This window comes from Lethenteron reissneri, chromosome 27 (genome assembly GCF_015708825.2).
Source record: "Lethenteron reissneri isolate LAM-NWPU_2019-01 chromosome 27, ASM1570882v1, whole genome shotgun sequence".
NCBI classification, from domain to species: domain Eukaryota; kingdom Metazoa; phylum Chordata; class Hyperoartia; order Petromyzontiformes; family Petromyzontidae; genus Lethenteron; species Lethenteron reissneri.
The window spans coordinates 17,238,326-17,254,148 of NC_083805.1; the positions used below are offsets into that span (position 1 = coordinate 17,238,326).

At 50.3% G+C, this 15,823-nt stretch overlaps 1 protein-coding gene across 1 annotated transcript; it reads right to left on the reverse strand.

Moving 5' to 3' along the window:
• Positions 1 to 9,215: 9,215 nt before the first annotated feature.
• LOC133348664 (uncharacterized) lies at positions 9,216 to 9,862 on the reverse strand. The gene has a single exon (XM_061561605.1). It carries the CDS (start codon positions 9,854 to 9,856, stop codon positions 9,281 to 9,283), a length of 576 nt encoding a protein of 191 aa, XP_061417589.1. The 5' UTR covers positions 9,857 to 9,862; the 3' UTR covers positions 9,216 to 9,280.
• Between the last annotated feature and the right edge of the window lie 5,961 nt (positions 9,863 to 15,823).

Here is a 15,823-nt window from a genome sequence, read left to right on the forward strand (position 1 = left end):
GTTGGGTGAGTGGGTGGTTAGGGTGAGTGGGTGGGTTAGAGATTGAGTGGCTCGGTGAGGGAGTATTGGGTGGGTGAAGTGAGTTGGTAGGTCGGTGAGTGCGTGGGTGGGTGATTCAGTAAGTGGGTGAGTGAGGGGTTGGGTGAGCGATGGGTTGAGTGGGTGTGTTTTTTGTTCGTGAGTTTGTGGGTGGGTGAGTTGGTCAGTTAGTGGTTGGGTGAGTAAGTGGGTGGGTGAGCAAGTGAGTGAATGGGTGTGTTGGTAGGTGAGTGTGTAGCTTGGTGAGTGGTCGTAGGGTGAGTGGGTGGGTGAGAAAGTGGTTAACGGAGTGAGTGGTTGGGTGGGTGAGTTGTTGACTGAGTGGGGTCAGCGAGTGGGTGGGTGAGTTGATGTGGGAGGTTGAGTGGGTACGTTAGCGTGTGAGTGATTGGATGGGTGAGTCAGAGAGTGAGGCGCCAAGGTGGTGAGACATGCACTGCCTCGCCTGGTATACAGGAGATTGTGGATTCGATCCTGACCCTGTCGCCTGTATATTTGGAGTTTGCATGTTCTACACATGGTCGCGTGGATTTTGCTTACAGGTCCTCCGGGTTTTCCCCTCTGCATTTAGAATCAACATGCGTTTAGAGGATTTGGCTGCAATAAATGTCTGTGATAAGCCACTTCGTTTATCTATAATTTGTTCACAGGTCTATTCTGAAAAGGATCTATATAGCTCAATGGGCCTTACCTGGTGAAATAACAAGTAAACCCGTAAAAACAAAGTTTTTCACTCTAAATCCTTTATATGCGTGGCGGCTAGAGTTCTCTCGTCCTCTGGCTTGAGATGGCTGCAATCTATGGGTCAGATGATTGTCTGCCAGTATTAAGCAATTGGTAATTAAATATTTAATTTGTTTTCGCTAAACAGTGTAAAATTTTGGAAAAAAAATTTCACGAAAATTAATTGTCACACACAACGAGTCTGTGTGGCAAATGTCAGCTTGATTGGATCACGGGAAGTGGGTTAAAAAACGAGCGAAAGATTTGCACGGTCCTAAGCAAGCAAGCGAGCTTAATATAAAGGATTTAAAATATATTCGCCTGTGGAGGACGCGGGGATCGATCCCGCGACCTTTGGCATGGGAAGCGAGGGCGCTACCAACTGCGCTACTCCGCCACGGCCTGTGGAGGGGTTACGCTCTGGGCTCTTGCACTGTGATGTTCAGCCAAAGACATGAATGCGTTCTATTTGAATATATGTAAAATAAGTTTTTTTTTGCCTAAAAAGTGTAAAATTTTGGGAATTTTTTTTCACGAACAATAATTGTCTGGCACAACGAGTCTGTGTGGAAAATGTCAGCTCGATTGGATCACGGGAAGTGGGTTAAAAAACGACCGAAAGATTTGCACGGTCCTAAGCAAGCAAGCAAGCACGCGAACTTAATATAAAGGATTTAAAAAGTAGTTTAGTTTAGGGGGTAGGTGGCTCGTTGGGTAGGTAGGTCTGTTGCAGGTCGAGTAGGTGGCAGGGTGAGTAGGTGAGTAGGTAAGTGGCTGGGTGAGTGGGTGGACTGGTGAGTGTGTGAGTTAGAGATGGAGTGGGTGGATGGGTGGGTGTACGATTGGGGGAGTGAAATGGTGAGTGGATGGGTGAATGAATTGTTGAGTGAGTGAGTCAGTGAGTGGGTGTGTAGGTGGGTGCGTAGGTAAGTGGTTAGCAAGGTGTGTGGGTCTTTGAGTGGGTATGTGGCTGAATGGGTATGTGGCTGAATGGGTATGTGGCTGAATGGGTATGTGGCTGAATGGGTATGTGGCTGAATGGGTATGTGGCTGAATGGGTATGTGGCTGAATGGGTATGTGGCTGAATGGGTATGTGGCTGAATGGGTATGTGGCTGAATGGGTATGTGGCTGAATGGGTATGTGGCTGAGTGGGTATGTGGCTGAGTGGGTATGTGGCTGAGTGGGTATGTGGCTGAGTGGGTATGTGGCTGAGTGGGTATGTGGCCGAGTGGGTATGTGGCTGAGTGGGTATGTGGCTGAGTGGGTATGTGGCTGAGTGGGTATGTGGCTGAATGGGTATGTGGCTGAATGGGTATGTGGCTGATTGGGTAGGTGAGTGGGTATGTGGCTGAATGGGTATGTGGCTGAATGGGTAGGTGAGTGGGTATGTGGCTGAATGGGTATGTGGCTGAATGGGTAGGTGAGTGGGTATGTGGCTGAATGGGTATGTGGCTGAATGGGTATGTGGCTGAATGGGTAGGTGAGTGGGTATGTGGCTGAGTGGGTATGTGGCTGAGTGGGTATGTGGCTGAGTGGGTATGTGGCTGAGTGGGTATGTGGCTGAATGGGTATGTGGCTGAATGGGTATGTGGCTGAATGGGTATGTGGCTGAATGGGTATGTGGCTGATTGGGTAGGTGAGTGGGTATGTGGCTGAATGGGTATGTGGCTGAATGGGTAGGTGAGTGGGTATGTGGCTGAATGGGTATGTGGCTGAATGGGTAGGTGAGTGGGTATGTGGCTGAATGGGTATGTGGCTGAATGGGTATGTGGCTGAATGGGTAGGTGAGTGGGTATGTGGCTGAATGGGTATGTGGCTGAATGGGTAGGTGAGTGGGTATGTGGCTGAATGGGTATGTGGCTGAATGGGTAGGTGAGTGGGTATGTGGCTGAATGGGTATGTGGCTGAATGGGTATGTGGCTGAATGGGTAGGTGAGTGGGTATGTGGCTGAATGGGTATGTGGCTGAATGGGTAGGTGAGTGGGTGGCTGCGAGTCAGAGAGTGGAGCCCCATGGTGGCGAGATGTTAACTACCTTACCTTTTGTACAGGAGGTTATGGGTTCGGTCTCGATCTTGATGCCTGTATATTTGGAGATGCATGTTCTCCTCGTGGTTCATGGATTTTTCTCCGAGACCTCTGGGTTTTTTGTGGCCACGTTGCTTCTGAATAAGATCTGTATAGCTCTGTGGGCCTTACCTTGTAAAAAAAAAATTAGTTTACAGTTGGGTGAGTGGGTGGTTGAGTGCGTGGGTGGGTGAGTGAGTTGGTGGGTGGTTAGGTTAGTAGGTGAGGGGCTGGGTGAGTGAGTTGTTGGGTTAGATATGGAGTAGGTCACAGTGTGAGTGGGTGGGTTGGTGCGTGAGTTGGTCAGTGAGTGGGTGGGTGAGTTGGTGGGTGGGTTGTTGGGTGAGTGAGTTGGTGAGTGCATGTGTGGGTTAGAAATTGAGTGCGTGGCAGGGTGAGTGGGTTTGTGAGTCGGTTAGTAGGTGGCTTTAGTAGTTGAGTGGGTGAGTCAAAGAATTGAGCGCCACGGTGACAAGATGTTAACTACCTCGCCTGCTATACAGAATGTTGTGGGTTCGATCCCGACCCTGACGGCTGTATATTTCACTCCACATTTAGAAACATGTAATAACAGGAATTGGGTGCAATAAATGTTTACAGTGACTTTGTTGAACTATCATTTGTGGCGAGGATGCTTCTGAAAACAATCTTTATAGCTCAGTGGGCCTTACCTGGTAAAATACTGCTGGGAGGAAGAATATCTCACATTACCAGAAGAGCTAAGGACTACACATAGAGTGGGTGATTAACTGGGTGGGTCTGTGAGTGTGGGTCAGTGATTGAGGAAGTAGGTGAGTGAGTGTGTTAGAGATTGTGGGTGATTTTATCCCAGCCCTTCCGCTTGGATATTTGGAGTTTCTATGTTCTCCCCGTGGTCGCGTGGAATTTTCTCCAGGTTGTCCCTCCACATTTGAACATGCATTTATATAATTTGGTTACAATAACATTCTACGTGAAAAGCCACTTAATTGAACTGTCATTTGTGCTGAGGTGGCTTCCAACAAAGATCTGTAGATCAGGGCCTTACCCAGTAAAATGAAAACCAATTAAATATTCGTTTATTGTGTGGATGAGTGGGTGCGTGCGTGAGTGGGTGGGTGCGTGGGTGGATGAGTGAGTGGATGGGTTGATGCGTCGTAGGTGAGTCGCTGAGTGAGTGAGTGGCTGGGTGCATGAGTGTGGGTTAGTGATTGAGTGGGTGGCTTAGTAAGTGGGTCAGTGTATGAATGGCTCAGTAGTTGAGTGAGTGGGTGATTGAATGAGTGGGTGAGTGTGTGGGTTAGTGCGTGGGAGAGTCAGACAGTGGGGTGCCACGGTGGCGAGATGTTAACTACCTCGCCTGGTATGCAGAAGGTTGTGGGTTTGATCCCGACCCTGACACCTGTATATTTCCCTCCACATTTAAAATCAACAAGCATTTATAGGATTTGGCTGCAATACATGTCATAAGCCACTTCGTTGACCTATAATTTTTAACCAGGTCATTTCTGAAAAAGATGTTTAGCTCTATCGGCCTTACCTGGTTAAAAACCACAATTTAGATTTAGTTTAGTGTGTTGGTGAGTGGGCGGGTGAGTGGGTGGGTGGGTGAGTGGGTGAGTGTGAGTGGCTCGGTGGTTGAGTTAGTGGGTGGTAGTGGGTGGTTGAGTTAGTGGGTGGTTGAATGTTTTGGTGGTTGAATTATTGGGTGGTTGAGTGATGGGTGGGTGGGTGAATAATTACGTGGTTAGTGGGTGAGTTGCTGAGGGAGTGGTTGGGCGAGTGGGTGGGTTAGAAATTGAGTGGGTGGCATGGTGAGTGGATGTGTATGTGACTGGGTGAGTAGGTGAGTGGCTGGGTGAGTATGTGAGTGGATGGATGAGTGAGGGGTTGAGTGGATTTGTGGATGAGTGAGTGTGTGGGTAGCAGGTTATGTGGGTAGTGGGTGGGTTATAAATTGAGTGAGTGGGTTAGTGACTGGGTGAATTGTAGTTGAGTTAGAGATTGACTGGCTCGGTGAGTGAGTGCTGGGTGGGTTAGTGAGTTGTTGGGTGGGTGCGTGTTAGTGGGTGGATGATCGACTGGGTGGGTGGTTGAGTGAGGAGATGGGTGGGTGGTTTGCAGTGACGTGTGGTGAGGTCAATGGCTGGAGAGGCACTGGCTTGTGTCAGAGCCAGATTCACACACTGAGGGGGACGTGGCCTCACGGAGGGGGGCGTGTTAGACGCATCCCCCTCAGTGAGGCAAATGTGATGGCTACCTCCCCTGGTGCTTTTTCATTGCAGTTTCATGACGAGACCAGCGAGCCTAAATATGTTGAGTCTGTGGGCAGTGTTGAGTCTGTGGGCAATGTTCGCCAGAACCATTCTGGCGAATTGCCCGATGATGCTGGTTGCAATTACCAGCGAAACGTCGTACTCAAATTGTAAATGTTGTGGCTTCAACACACCGGTGGGCTAAAGCAGTAAACTATTTGTCTTTGTCAACGTGACACATTTTTACTGATTGGCCGTGTCGGGTGGTGGAGGGTTACGACACATTTATAAATAAACGCGATCTAAACCCAAAAACGTTGATTATGAATAACATTGGTCGCGAAAGTCTATGGGCAGTGTTGAGTCTATGGTGCAATGTTGATTCTACGGGTAGTGATCAGTCTATAGGCAGTGTTGAGTCTGTGGGCAATGTTGAGTCTATGGGCAGTGTTGAGTCTATGGTGCAATGTTGATTCTACGGGCAGTGATAAGTCTATGGGCAGTGTTGAGTCAATAGCCAATGTTGAGTCTGTGGGCAATGTTGAGTCTATGGGCAGTGTTGAGTCTGTGGGCAGTGTTGAGTCTGTGGGCAATGTTGAGTCTATAGGCAGTGTTGAGACTTGGGGTAGCAGGGCTGCTCAATGTAGAGGACTTCTTTTCCAGTGGAGATGTGCAATGAGGGAGAAGAATTGAAAACGGAATTGGGCCAGGGTGGAGGGATAGAGATAGAGAGAAGAAAGGGAACGAAGAGGATGCGAGGAGGTTTATGGAAGATGAGAGAGGCGAGATGAGGTGGGACAAGGCCATGAAGAGATTTAAAGTCGAGCGTGAGGTATTTGAAAATACAGCGGTGGAGTGAACGGGAAGCCAGTGGAGAGGGGAAGTGTGAGAATTAAAGATAATCAACTGAAGCCTTTTGAATTTGTTGCAGGGGAGTGAGGGCAGAGGCAGGGAGACCAAAACGAAGGGAATCGCAGTCATTCTGACGGGTAAAGATCACAGAACGAGCCGGGGCTGTTGCGGCAGAAACTGAAATGAGATGGCGGATTCCCCTGATGTTGAACCCTACCAGCAAGACGACGAGAACCGGAGTGGTTTCACCGTCACCATCGCAACCACCTTCTTCAGATCCCACAAACACTGCACAATGTAGAACAGTTCGCGGTCGTTCTGATATGTGAGGCTTCAGGATAGGTGACAGACCCCATTGGACTCCCGAGAGCGAGGAGACCTTGCTCCGGCAACACACATTGGGTGACCCGCAGATGGTGACGTCTCTTTCTTGCAGAGTCACTGGACTCGGCCTGCCGTGTGTGGACAGCGCCACGGTGGCGAGATGTTAACTACCTCGCCTGGTATACAGGAGGGCTTGGGTTCGATCCTCACCCTGACGTTTGTTGTATAGTTGGAGTGTGAATGTCTCTCTCTCTCCCCGTGGTCTTGTGGATTGTCCTCCGGGATTCACTCCACATTTAGAATCAACTTTCAAGCGTTTAGATTATTTATATTACTTTGCTATTATAAATTTCCACGTGATAAGCCGCTTCGTTGAGCTAAAATTTGTGGCCGGGTCGCTTCTTAAAAAGAATATATATAGTTCAGTGGGCCTTATCTGGAAAATAAAAACACACGTTTAGTTTTATTTGTATATTTATGTTTAAATATATTTTTTTCCTCTTTCCTATCTTTTCCACTCCTTTCGTGTTTTTGTATTGTTTGTTGTAACGTTCTGACCCCGTGTCTCTACTGGACACCTGTGAAAAAGAGCTTTATAGCTCATCGGATTCCTCCGGTATGAATAAAGGTTCTGATTCTGACCCTTGAGGTTTGCAGGACGGCTACTGGTGCCTCATCCCCATATCTTCGACAGTGGTAGGCTGGAGGCGCTGATGATAAGTGGTGAATGTTAAGGCTCTAAAATGCAGTAACACGTTTCATTTGCTTCTGTGGAGCCAGTAGTTGTATCATCAGCTGCGTCTAGGGATACTTTTACATCGTTAATAGGCACGTTAAATCGTGCGATCGTCCGAAGATGAAAACTTGGGCAACAATCTTAAACTCGAGTCAAGAAGAACTGCTTGAAGCAAGATGTAAATCAGGTCGCACAATCCGAGAACATTTAACGGTAACGACACTGTCTGATCCCAAACTATTTATTGCACAAACGTGACGATTGGATCTTAATAATCATACGACTATCAGCCTCGGTTCGTGCATCTACAAAATATTCATCAACATTATCCACTAAAAATGTGATACATTAGACAACAACAAACCGACGAAGAAAACAGAATTCATGAAATCATTATCAACATCAGGCCACCTTCAATCAAATAACAGACAAGTACAATGCGTACGGCAAATACATTGATCAAGCTGTCATAGATTTATACCACAAGGCATTCCATTACATGTCCTGTACACCATCCGTAGTTAGCGAGTGTAAGACAACGAGGAGTGTAAACAATCTGTCACTCTGAAGGACACGAACAGTGAAGGTAACGCCCGTATCACCATCGGGGTAACGAAATCAGAGAGAATATGAACCATAAACATTTAAAACATTTACATTGCGCTGATTACATTGTCTAGTTTATTATTTATCACGAAAATAGGTTTCAAAATTTATTACAGATTTTATGGAGCAGTGCAAAGCCAGCAACAAGTAAATTGACGACAGTTTAAGAGAACATGTGAACGCAAAGGGCACGGAAATTGAGTAAGTTGACGAATTTAACCATTAGGGTCAAACAATCTCATTGTATGACAGACGGGAAAAATATATCCTACAATTATCTCCAGATGTTCGGAAATGTTATTGGTCTATAAAAGTATTTCTGAAAATGAGACGAGCCATTAAAGTGCCTTCAATGAAAAAGAACTTGCAGAGATTGTGCCGCTTTTAATTTACAGATGCCATTCACATATATATATCTAAACCACGAGCGGTCAAAGTTGACCCATAGAGATGGCGAGATGAACCCAAAGCATCTGGAGGCCGCGACGCGACGGCTGCAAGGAAAGCGCGCAACGGAATCAACTCGGGGGAGGCGTTTGCCCCCCAGTGTGGAATCACAGAGCGACAGCCGACGTCGAATGTGAACCTGCAGTCCGCAGTTGACGACGATGCGGAGGTTCACTCGCAGCGAGAGGCACGCGCAGTCGCGTGGCGCGTGCACGTGGACGCGACCGCGTTCTCTTCTTCTGCTGCTGCTTCGTTCGTGTGGCTGCTGATGCAGGTGCACAGCAGACGACTATGAAGTCACATCCAGGTGGGCAAGCCAAGATCACCGCGTGAGAAGCAGTGGTAGTGAGTGTCTCGCTGTGACGTCTCCGTCGTGTTTGTGGACCGGGCATTGCGCCGTTACACGTTGCACGGTCTGTTCTGGATGGCCACAGTCGCAGGCTCCTGGAGAGTTTCTAATTTAACGTTTGTGCATCAGGGTATCCGCATCTACTGCCGTGTTTTGTGCAGTGGTTGCGGTTTAGGGTGGACCGTGAGCAGCTTCGTGGAAGACCAAACCCAGCGATCTTCTGCATTGGGTCTTTCACAACAAGCTGTTTTACTCATTGTTTTTTTTCCGGTAAAGACACGTATGTAGAAATAAAATAAAATTTTAATAAATTAAATTTAAATAAATCACGACGTTTCGAACGCAACACAAGCGCTCATCATCAGGTGAAAATGGGGTGAAACATAGAAAGAGGGAACACACAGGGGGACATCACGTACATAGCACATAGAGAAGGGCGAACTACACGTAAGCAAATGCAACAAGAAGATGGGAGACGAGAAACTCAACAGACCTTAGAAACAATCACGTGATGCAAACCAGTCGGCCAACAACACAGACACTCACCTGGTTGACCACGTATTTCAAAAGACTGATACATCTCTCGTGTTCATCATCTGGGCTGAACATGCCAACGTAAAAACAGAGGACAGGGACTCGTGAACAGACACGAGGTACATACACAGAGAAGACACACATGGAAAGATATTTCTGGGCAGCCCAGAGGGACAACCAGAGCAACAGCACACCAAGAGACATCCACACATGCAGAGGCACACACAGCGAGCTGTTGGTTTGAATGACGGCGTTCGCTCGAGTGAAGTTTCGACCAGTGGACACAACTCGAAGCCCCCCCCCCCCACGTGCACGAGAGACGCCGCCTTGGAGTGACACCGCCGCCGCTGCTGCTGCTGCTGCCGAGCTCACTTTGTCCCCGAGGAGGCTCTGGAGTTGCTGATGAAGCGGGAGAGCTGCCCCACGCCCTCCAGGAGGCCCTCTCCGGTGCGGGCGCAGCAGCCCTGCACCAGCCACTCGCGCCCGTGCCGCGTCTTCACCGCCTTCATCGCCTCCGCCACCTCCGCGGTGGCCGCTGCCCGCGGGAGGTCCTGCTTGTTGGCGAGGAGCACGAAGGGCACCCGCGTCATCTCGGGGCTGTCCAGGATGGCGTCCAGCTCCTTGAGAGCCTCCGGGAAGCGCTCCCGGTCCGCGCTGTCCAGCACGAAGAGGAGCCCGTCCGTGTTCTGGAAGTAGTGCCTCCAGAGAGCGCGGATCTTCTGCTGGCCGCCCACGTCCCACACGGTGAAGGTTACGTTCCTGATGGGCTGCACGGTCTCCACGTTGAAGCCGATGGTCGGGATGGTCACCACGGATTCGTCGAGCTTGAGCTTGTACAGGATGCTGGTTTTCCCGGCCGCGTCCAAACCCAGCAGCAGCACGCGCGCTTGCTGAGTGAACATTCCGTCCAGCAGCGACGCCACTCGCGACGCAAGGAGACCCATTGTCACCGCTCGGCTCGGGCTGCGGCTCGGGTCGTCGTGCCGACAACTCCCCCCGGGCGAGCTCACGCGGGCACCTGCACGCGACGCGCTCCCAGCAGCAGCAGCAGCAGCAGCCCCTCGGCACCACGTGCAGGATGACCACGACGAAGACGGATCTCGTGCCGAGCTCGCGTGGGGGATGTCCGAATCGTCCCTTGCGATGACTGCCGCGGTCTGACTCGTCACTGCCGCGTTAATATCGGCGGCGGCGGTGGAGGCGGTGGAGGCGAGAGACGGCGGTGACATGGCCCCTGGTGAGCTGGAGGTTCGTGCGTAGGCGCCACTGTCAGGTGACGGCCCTTCCCGGCGCTCACCGCGGGGCCACGCGGCGACTTGTGCATCACGCGGCGCCTCCTCCTCCTGGCGCCCCCGCGCGGAGCCCCCATGGCGGCGGTGACGGAGCCCCCAGGGCGCGGGGGGGGCGACCCGCAGCTGCCCCCCCCTCACCCCTCTCGCGTCGCTCGGCCTCGCCCGCGATCACCACGCGTGGCCACGTACGGTGCGGAAGAAGTTCAACTTACGCACACAGATACATACACAGATACATACATACAACATACATAGTTACACACACAGTTACATACATACAATATACATACACCATACATACACGGGTACATAGATACATACACAGATACATACAACATACAGACACAGTTACATACTAGACGTGTTTTGGGTTAAATCGCGTAAATATAAATGTGTCGTTAAACCCGCCACCACCCGACACAGCCAACTAGGAAGGGGTTTGTCACGTAAACAGAACGTGGCCAATTCGTGACGAGCACAGCACTAATCGGTTGTGTGCTGGAGAGCAAATCCACAACATTCACAACGAACTTACAGACTAACACACACAACACGACGCACAATACGCGCAGCTGCCATGCCCGGGTAACAAACACAACAACAAGCGACACGCGAGGCGTCACTCTGGATTATAAGTGACAAGCGTTAACCAATCCGTGTTGAGTGATTTAGATGATAATTTTATTATTTTTCTCGCGCAAGTCCAGACTTGCTGGGGTCTCGCCTGCGCCGCCTGTGGTGTGCGTGCACCTTGGACTCGCCGTGTCCGCGTGCTGCGCTGACGCTCCCCACGCACATTCGACATTTCTCCTGCACGGGATCCATGCTCCGTAGCCCGTGCCCGCTGTCAACGTCTGCCCTAGGGGGGGGGGGGGGGTGCAGCGAAGAGGTGGAAGTTGGAGAGGGATCCTAAATTAGCACCTCGGACTAGCTACGTACGGTGCGGAAGAAGTTCAGCACGCAGGCCAGTACAGTGCTGACATGAGGCAATGGCAGAGGTGGTGGTGGTCTCGCGTTGTCTGTCGAGGTTGAAGGTTTTTTGTTGAAGCCGCTGGGAGCTCTCAGAGGCAGGGGACTCGGGGCCGTCCATAAATGACGTCACGCCCCTTGGGGGGGGTCAGACATTGTGACGATGTGTGACGATGGGGGGGGGCGGGGTGAGAAATGTGACGTCACATCAAAATGCGCAACTTTAAATAAATATAGACAACGCGTTCTACTTAATTAAATAGCATTTTTAATAAATGTTTTATCCTACAACATCAGAGTGCAGCGCCACATTAAATGCGCACTGCAATGACAATAGTTTAAAGCGATTTGAAGCATGTTTTATTTGGGGGAGGGGCAGAGCTTTGTGACGTCATATTTGAGGGGGGGGTCTGACTTTTCGTGACGCCGTGTGACGAGGGGGGGGGGGGGTAAAAAATCGTCCAAATCGCGTGACGTCATTTATGGACGGCCCCGCGTTCGCTCGAGTGACCTGGGAAGTGAGCTCACTCCCTGACACCACACTGCGTGTCCCCGTTTTAAATAAAAGAGGTGAATGAAGTCAACAAGTAGACCGCTTTTCTCTTTTTGCACTTCAGACTTTTAAGAAATATTGTCAACTTTAGAATGTGTCATTGGTGAGCAGCTACGAGCTAAATTGGATAATGATTCCCATTTGGGGTGAAGTGTGCGTCTTATTACTGGCCATTGAAATTAATAAACATAACTTCATCAAATACATGTTTTGTAATAAATTAGAAAAGTTAAACGTGTCGTCCCGCGGGACTGCCGGATGAAGACCACCGCATTCCATATCAGCCATTAAAGGTTGTGTGATCATACTTCACCACGCTGGTCATGTTAGTCGTGGCCAGGAATCCAACTCACGTTGCCAGGTTCAGACATACGGTGCGCTAACCACTACGCCCACTGCTCCACCCATCACGTTTCCAAGCACCTGATGAACACTATCATACACAAACAGCATAACTCATCAATGCAGTGGTGTCTTAACGCGTGTTGGCTGATGCCCCCCATCGAATTGCAATGTCCTCGACTTACGAACAAAATCTGCTCCCGTGACCCGTCCGTAAAGTCGTCTACCGAGTGGCGACATTGACACACCGCACGGGGTACTCATTGTGTGGCTGAGTCGACCTAGGGGAGGCCCAGGACCGGTTTGGATAATCGTCACCAGTGTTGCCGTGGACGGGAATCCAACTCGGCTGGCCGGGTTCGTGGTCGCAGCGCGGCGCTCACGGCCGCACTGCTGCAGGTAAACCTCCCGGCAGGCCGCGCCCGCTCAGCGCTGATCCATCGCAGCGCCCGTGACGGGTCTCGATGCCCCGCGTGGACACGACCCCGAGCAGCCGGCACACGCCCATCGTGACTCGCGTCGCCAGGGTGGGCTCCCACCAATTCAAATCCATTTATTTGGTTATTTACGTTTCGCAAAGTAAGAGCGAGGACATTTGTTACCGCGCGCTCTTACGGGTTCAGTCCCATCACGCGCGCGCATCGATCATTCAGTGAGTTGGGCTCTCTGAAGCAACAACGACAACGCAAACGTCACGTAGAAAGAGAAAATAATAAATTCAAGAATAGCATACGACGTTTCGATTGCAACACAAGCAATCATCATCAGGTATAAATGAAAGAGAAAACAAACCTAGTAAACTTAGGAATATAATGCAATACAACACAGAGAGTCGGCTAACATAACAGTCAACACCCTACCTGATTGATTACGTTATTCCAAAGATTGCTACATTTGAGAGAGAGACAAAACACAGACAAGGAGACACACTAAATCAAATAAACTTAGCAAAATTTGGAAATGTAATGCAATGCAACACATTCCTGCAGTCACGAAAGCTTCAAATTAGGTTTGAACGACAACGCAGTTTAGAGTCTGTCTCTGAATTGGCTCAGACTCAGGGATGGGTCCCGAACGTGAGCTGGTGGCCGTGTTCCAGCGTCTTTGGCACGGAGAGCCCGACCACCGCGCTGAGCCGTATCGCGCGCGAGGTTTACGCGCGGCGGGTCCAGCAGCAGGGTCGCCGCGAGCCGCCGATCGCAGTCGGAGTCGATTTGGGTCCGTTGAAGACGGCACGCACTGATCGGCGTGATAGCACGGAGCAGATTGACGGAGACCCCTGAAGAGGAGCAGGCCCCGTGTAGACGCAGAGCTGCGTTTAGTAGGTAGCCAGTGCAGCTCGTCACGTGCCAAAGTCGTGATCGGATCATTGTTCTGTTCCCTGTCACTTCGGTTGGTGGTGGACGTCCGAACGGCGCCGCCCACGTGGTCCCCCCTCCCCGTGGATCAAATCAATCGCTCGAGACGCCGCTGGTGGTGTACGGGCGGCTAGAAGCAGTTCGTGGGAACGATGCGAATCGCAAGAGGTCATGGGTTTGGCGTAGGGGCCCTTTCGCCTGACCACTGCGTGATGGACGAATGAAATGGAGAGCTCCTTCACTCAAGGCGCTTAACGTAGCTCACGACACGATGACGCCATGGAAATTATGAAATTTACAGGTGACATGTGGGGACTGCTTCATGTACAGGGGTAGTGTTGAGTCTACGGGTAGTGTTGAGTCTATGGTGGAGTGCTGAGTCTATGGTGCAGTGCTGAGTCTATGGTGCAGTGTTGAGTCTATGGTGCAGTGCTGAGTCTATGGTACAGTGTTGAGTCTATGGTACAGTGTTGAGTCTATGGGCAGTGTTGAATCTATGGTGCAGTGTTGAGTCTATGGGCAGTGTTGAGTCTATGGTGCAGTGCTGAGTCTATGGGCAGTGTTGAGTCTATGGGCAGTGTTGAGTCTATGGGCAGTGTTGAGTATATGGGCAGTGTTGAGTATATGGGCAGTGTTGAGTCTATATTCAGTGTTGAGTCTGTGGGCAATGTTGAGTCTATGGGCAGTGTTGAGTCTATGGTGCAATGTTGAGTCTATGGTGCAATGTTGAGTCTATGGGCAGTGTTGAGTCTATGGGCAGTGTTGAGTCTATGGTGCAGTGTTGAGTCTATGGGCAGTGTTGAGTCTATGGGCAGTGTTGAGTCTATGGTGCAATGCTGAGTCTATGGGCCGTGTTGAGTCTATGGGCAGTGTTGAGTCTATGGGCAGTGTTGAGTATATGGGCAGTGTTGAGTCTATATTCAGTGTTGAGTCTGTGGGCAATGTTGAGTCTATGGTGCAATGTTGAGTCTATGGTGCAATGTTGAGTCTATGGGCAGTGTTGAGTCTATGGGCAGTGTTGAGTCTATGGGCAGTGTTGAGTCTATGGGCAGCGTTGAGTCTATGGGCAGTGTTGAGTCGATGGGCAGTGTTGAGTCTATGGGCAGTGTTGAGTCTATGGTGCAATGCTGAGGCTACGGGCAGTGTTGAGTCTATGGGCAATGTTGAGTCTATGGTGCAATGCTGAGGCTACAGGCAGTGATCAGTCTATGGGCCGTGTTTAGACTTGGGGTAGCAGTGCTGCTCAATGTAGAGGACTTTTTTTCCAGTGGAGATGTGCAATGAGGGAGAAGAATTGAAAACGGATTTGGGCACATGGGGGAGGGAGAGAGATAGAGAGAAGATAGGGAACGAAGAGGACGAGAGGAGGTTTATGGAAGATGAGAGAGGCGAGATGAGGTGGGACAAGGCCATGAAGAGATATAAAGTTGAGCGTGAGGAATTTAAAAAGGCAGCGGTGGAGTGAACGGGTAGCCAGTGGAGAGGGGAAGTGTGAGAATTATAGATAATTAACTGAAGCATTTTGAATTTGTTGCAGGGCAGAGAGGGCAGAGGCAGGGAGACCAGGACGAAGGGAATCGCAGTCATCCTGACGGGTAAAGATCACAGAACGAGCCGCGGCTTTGGCGGCGGATTTCGCTGATGTTGAACCCTGCCGGCAAGACGACGTCGGCAAGGAGAACCGGAGTGGTTTCACCGTCACCATCGAAACCACCTTCTTCAGACCCCACCAACACCGCACAATTTAGAACAGTTCGCGGTCCTTCTCAATGGACTGTGCTGCAAAAAAACATCCCCGGGGGCTTCAGGAAAGGTTACGGACCCTGTTGGACTCTCAAGTGCGAGACCTTGACTCGGGCAATCCACATTGGATATGTTTGCATCTTGAACTGCGACGTTTCGCTGGTGACTAAATTCCAAATGTTGTGGGTTTACTCTCCAACACACCGGTGTGTTGAAGCAGTAACAAATTGGGACTTCTTGTTTACGTGACAAACCTTACCGATTGTCTTTGTCGCGTGGTGGCGGGTAAACAACACATTTATATTTACGCGATTTAACCCCCCCCCCCCCCCAAAAAAAAAAGTTACGAATAATATTGGTTGCGAAAGCCTACGTGTTAAATAGGCAATTTCATAAGAACACTCGATCACTTTATCCACCACGGCTGCTGAAGTCGCTGAGGCGGTCAAGGGCCTCCATTAAGGCAAAGCTGCTGATGGTGGACGAGATTCGCCCGGAGTTATTGAAACCACCGGACCAAGTCGAAGTGCCGTGGTGAACGTGCCCCTTCAATGCTGCATGGAAGGCGACTCCAGTACCTCTGGATTGGAAAACTGGGCTCGTGGGTCCCTTTAAAAAAAAATGGGGACCAGAGGTTGTGCTCTAACTAGAGAG

What these genes read in the sequence shown, in the direction of transcription:
- LOC133348664 (XM_061561605.1), bottom strand. Translation starts at nt 9,856, where the DNA reads ATGGGTCTCCTTGCGTCGCGAGTGGCGTCGCTGCTGGACGGAATGTTC.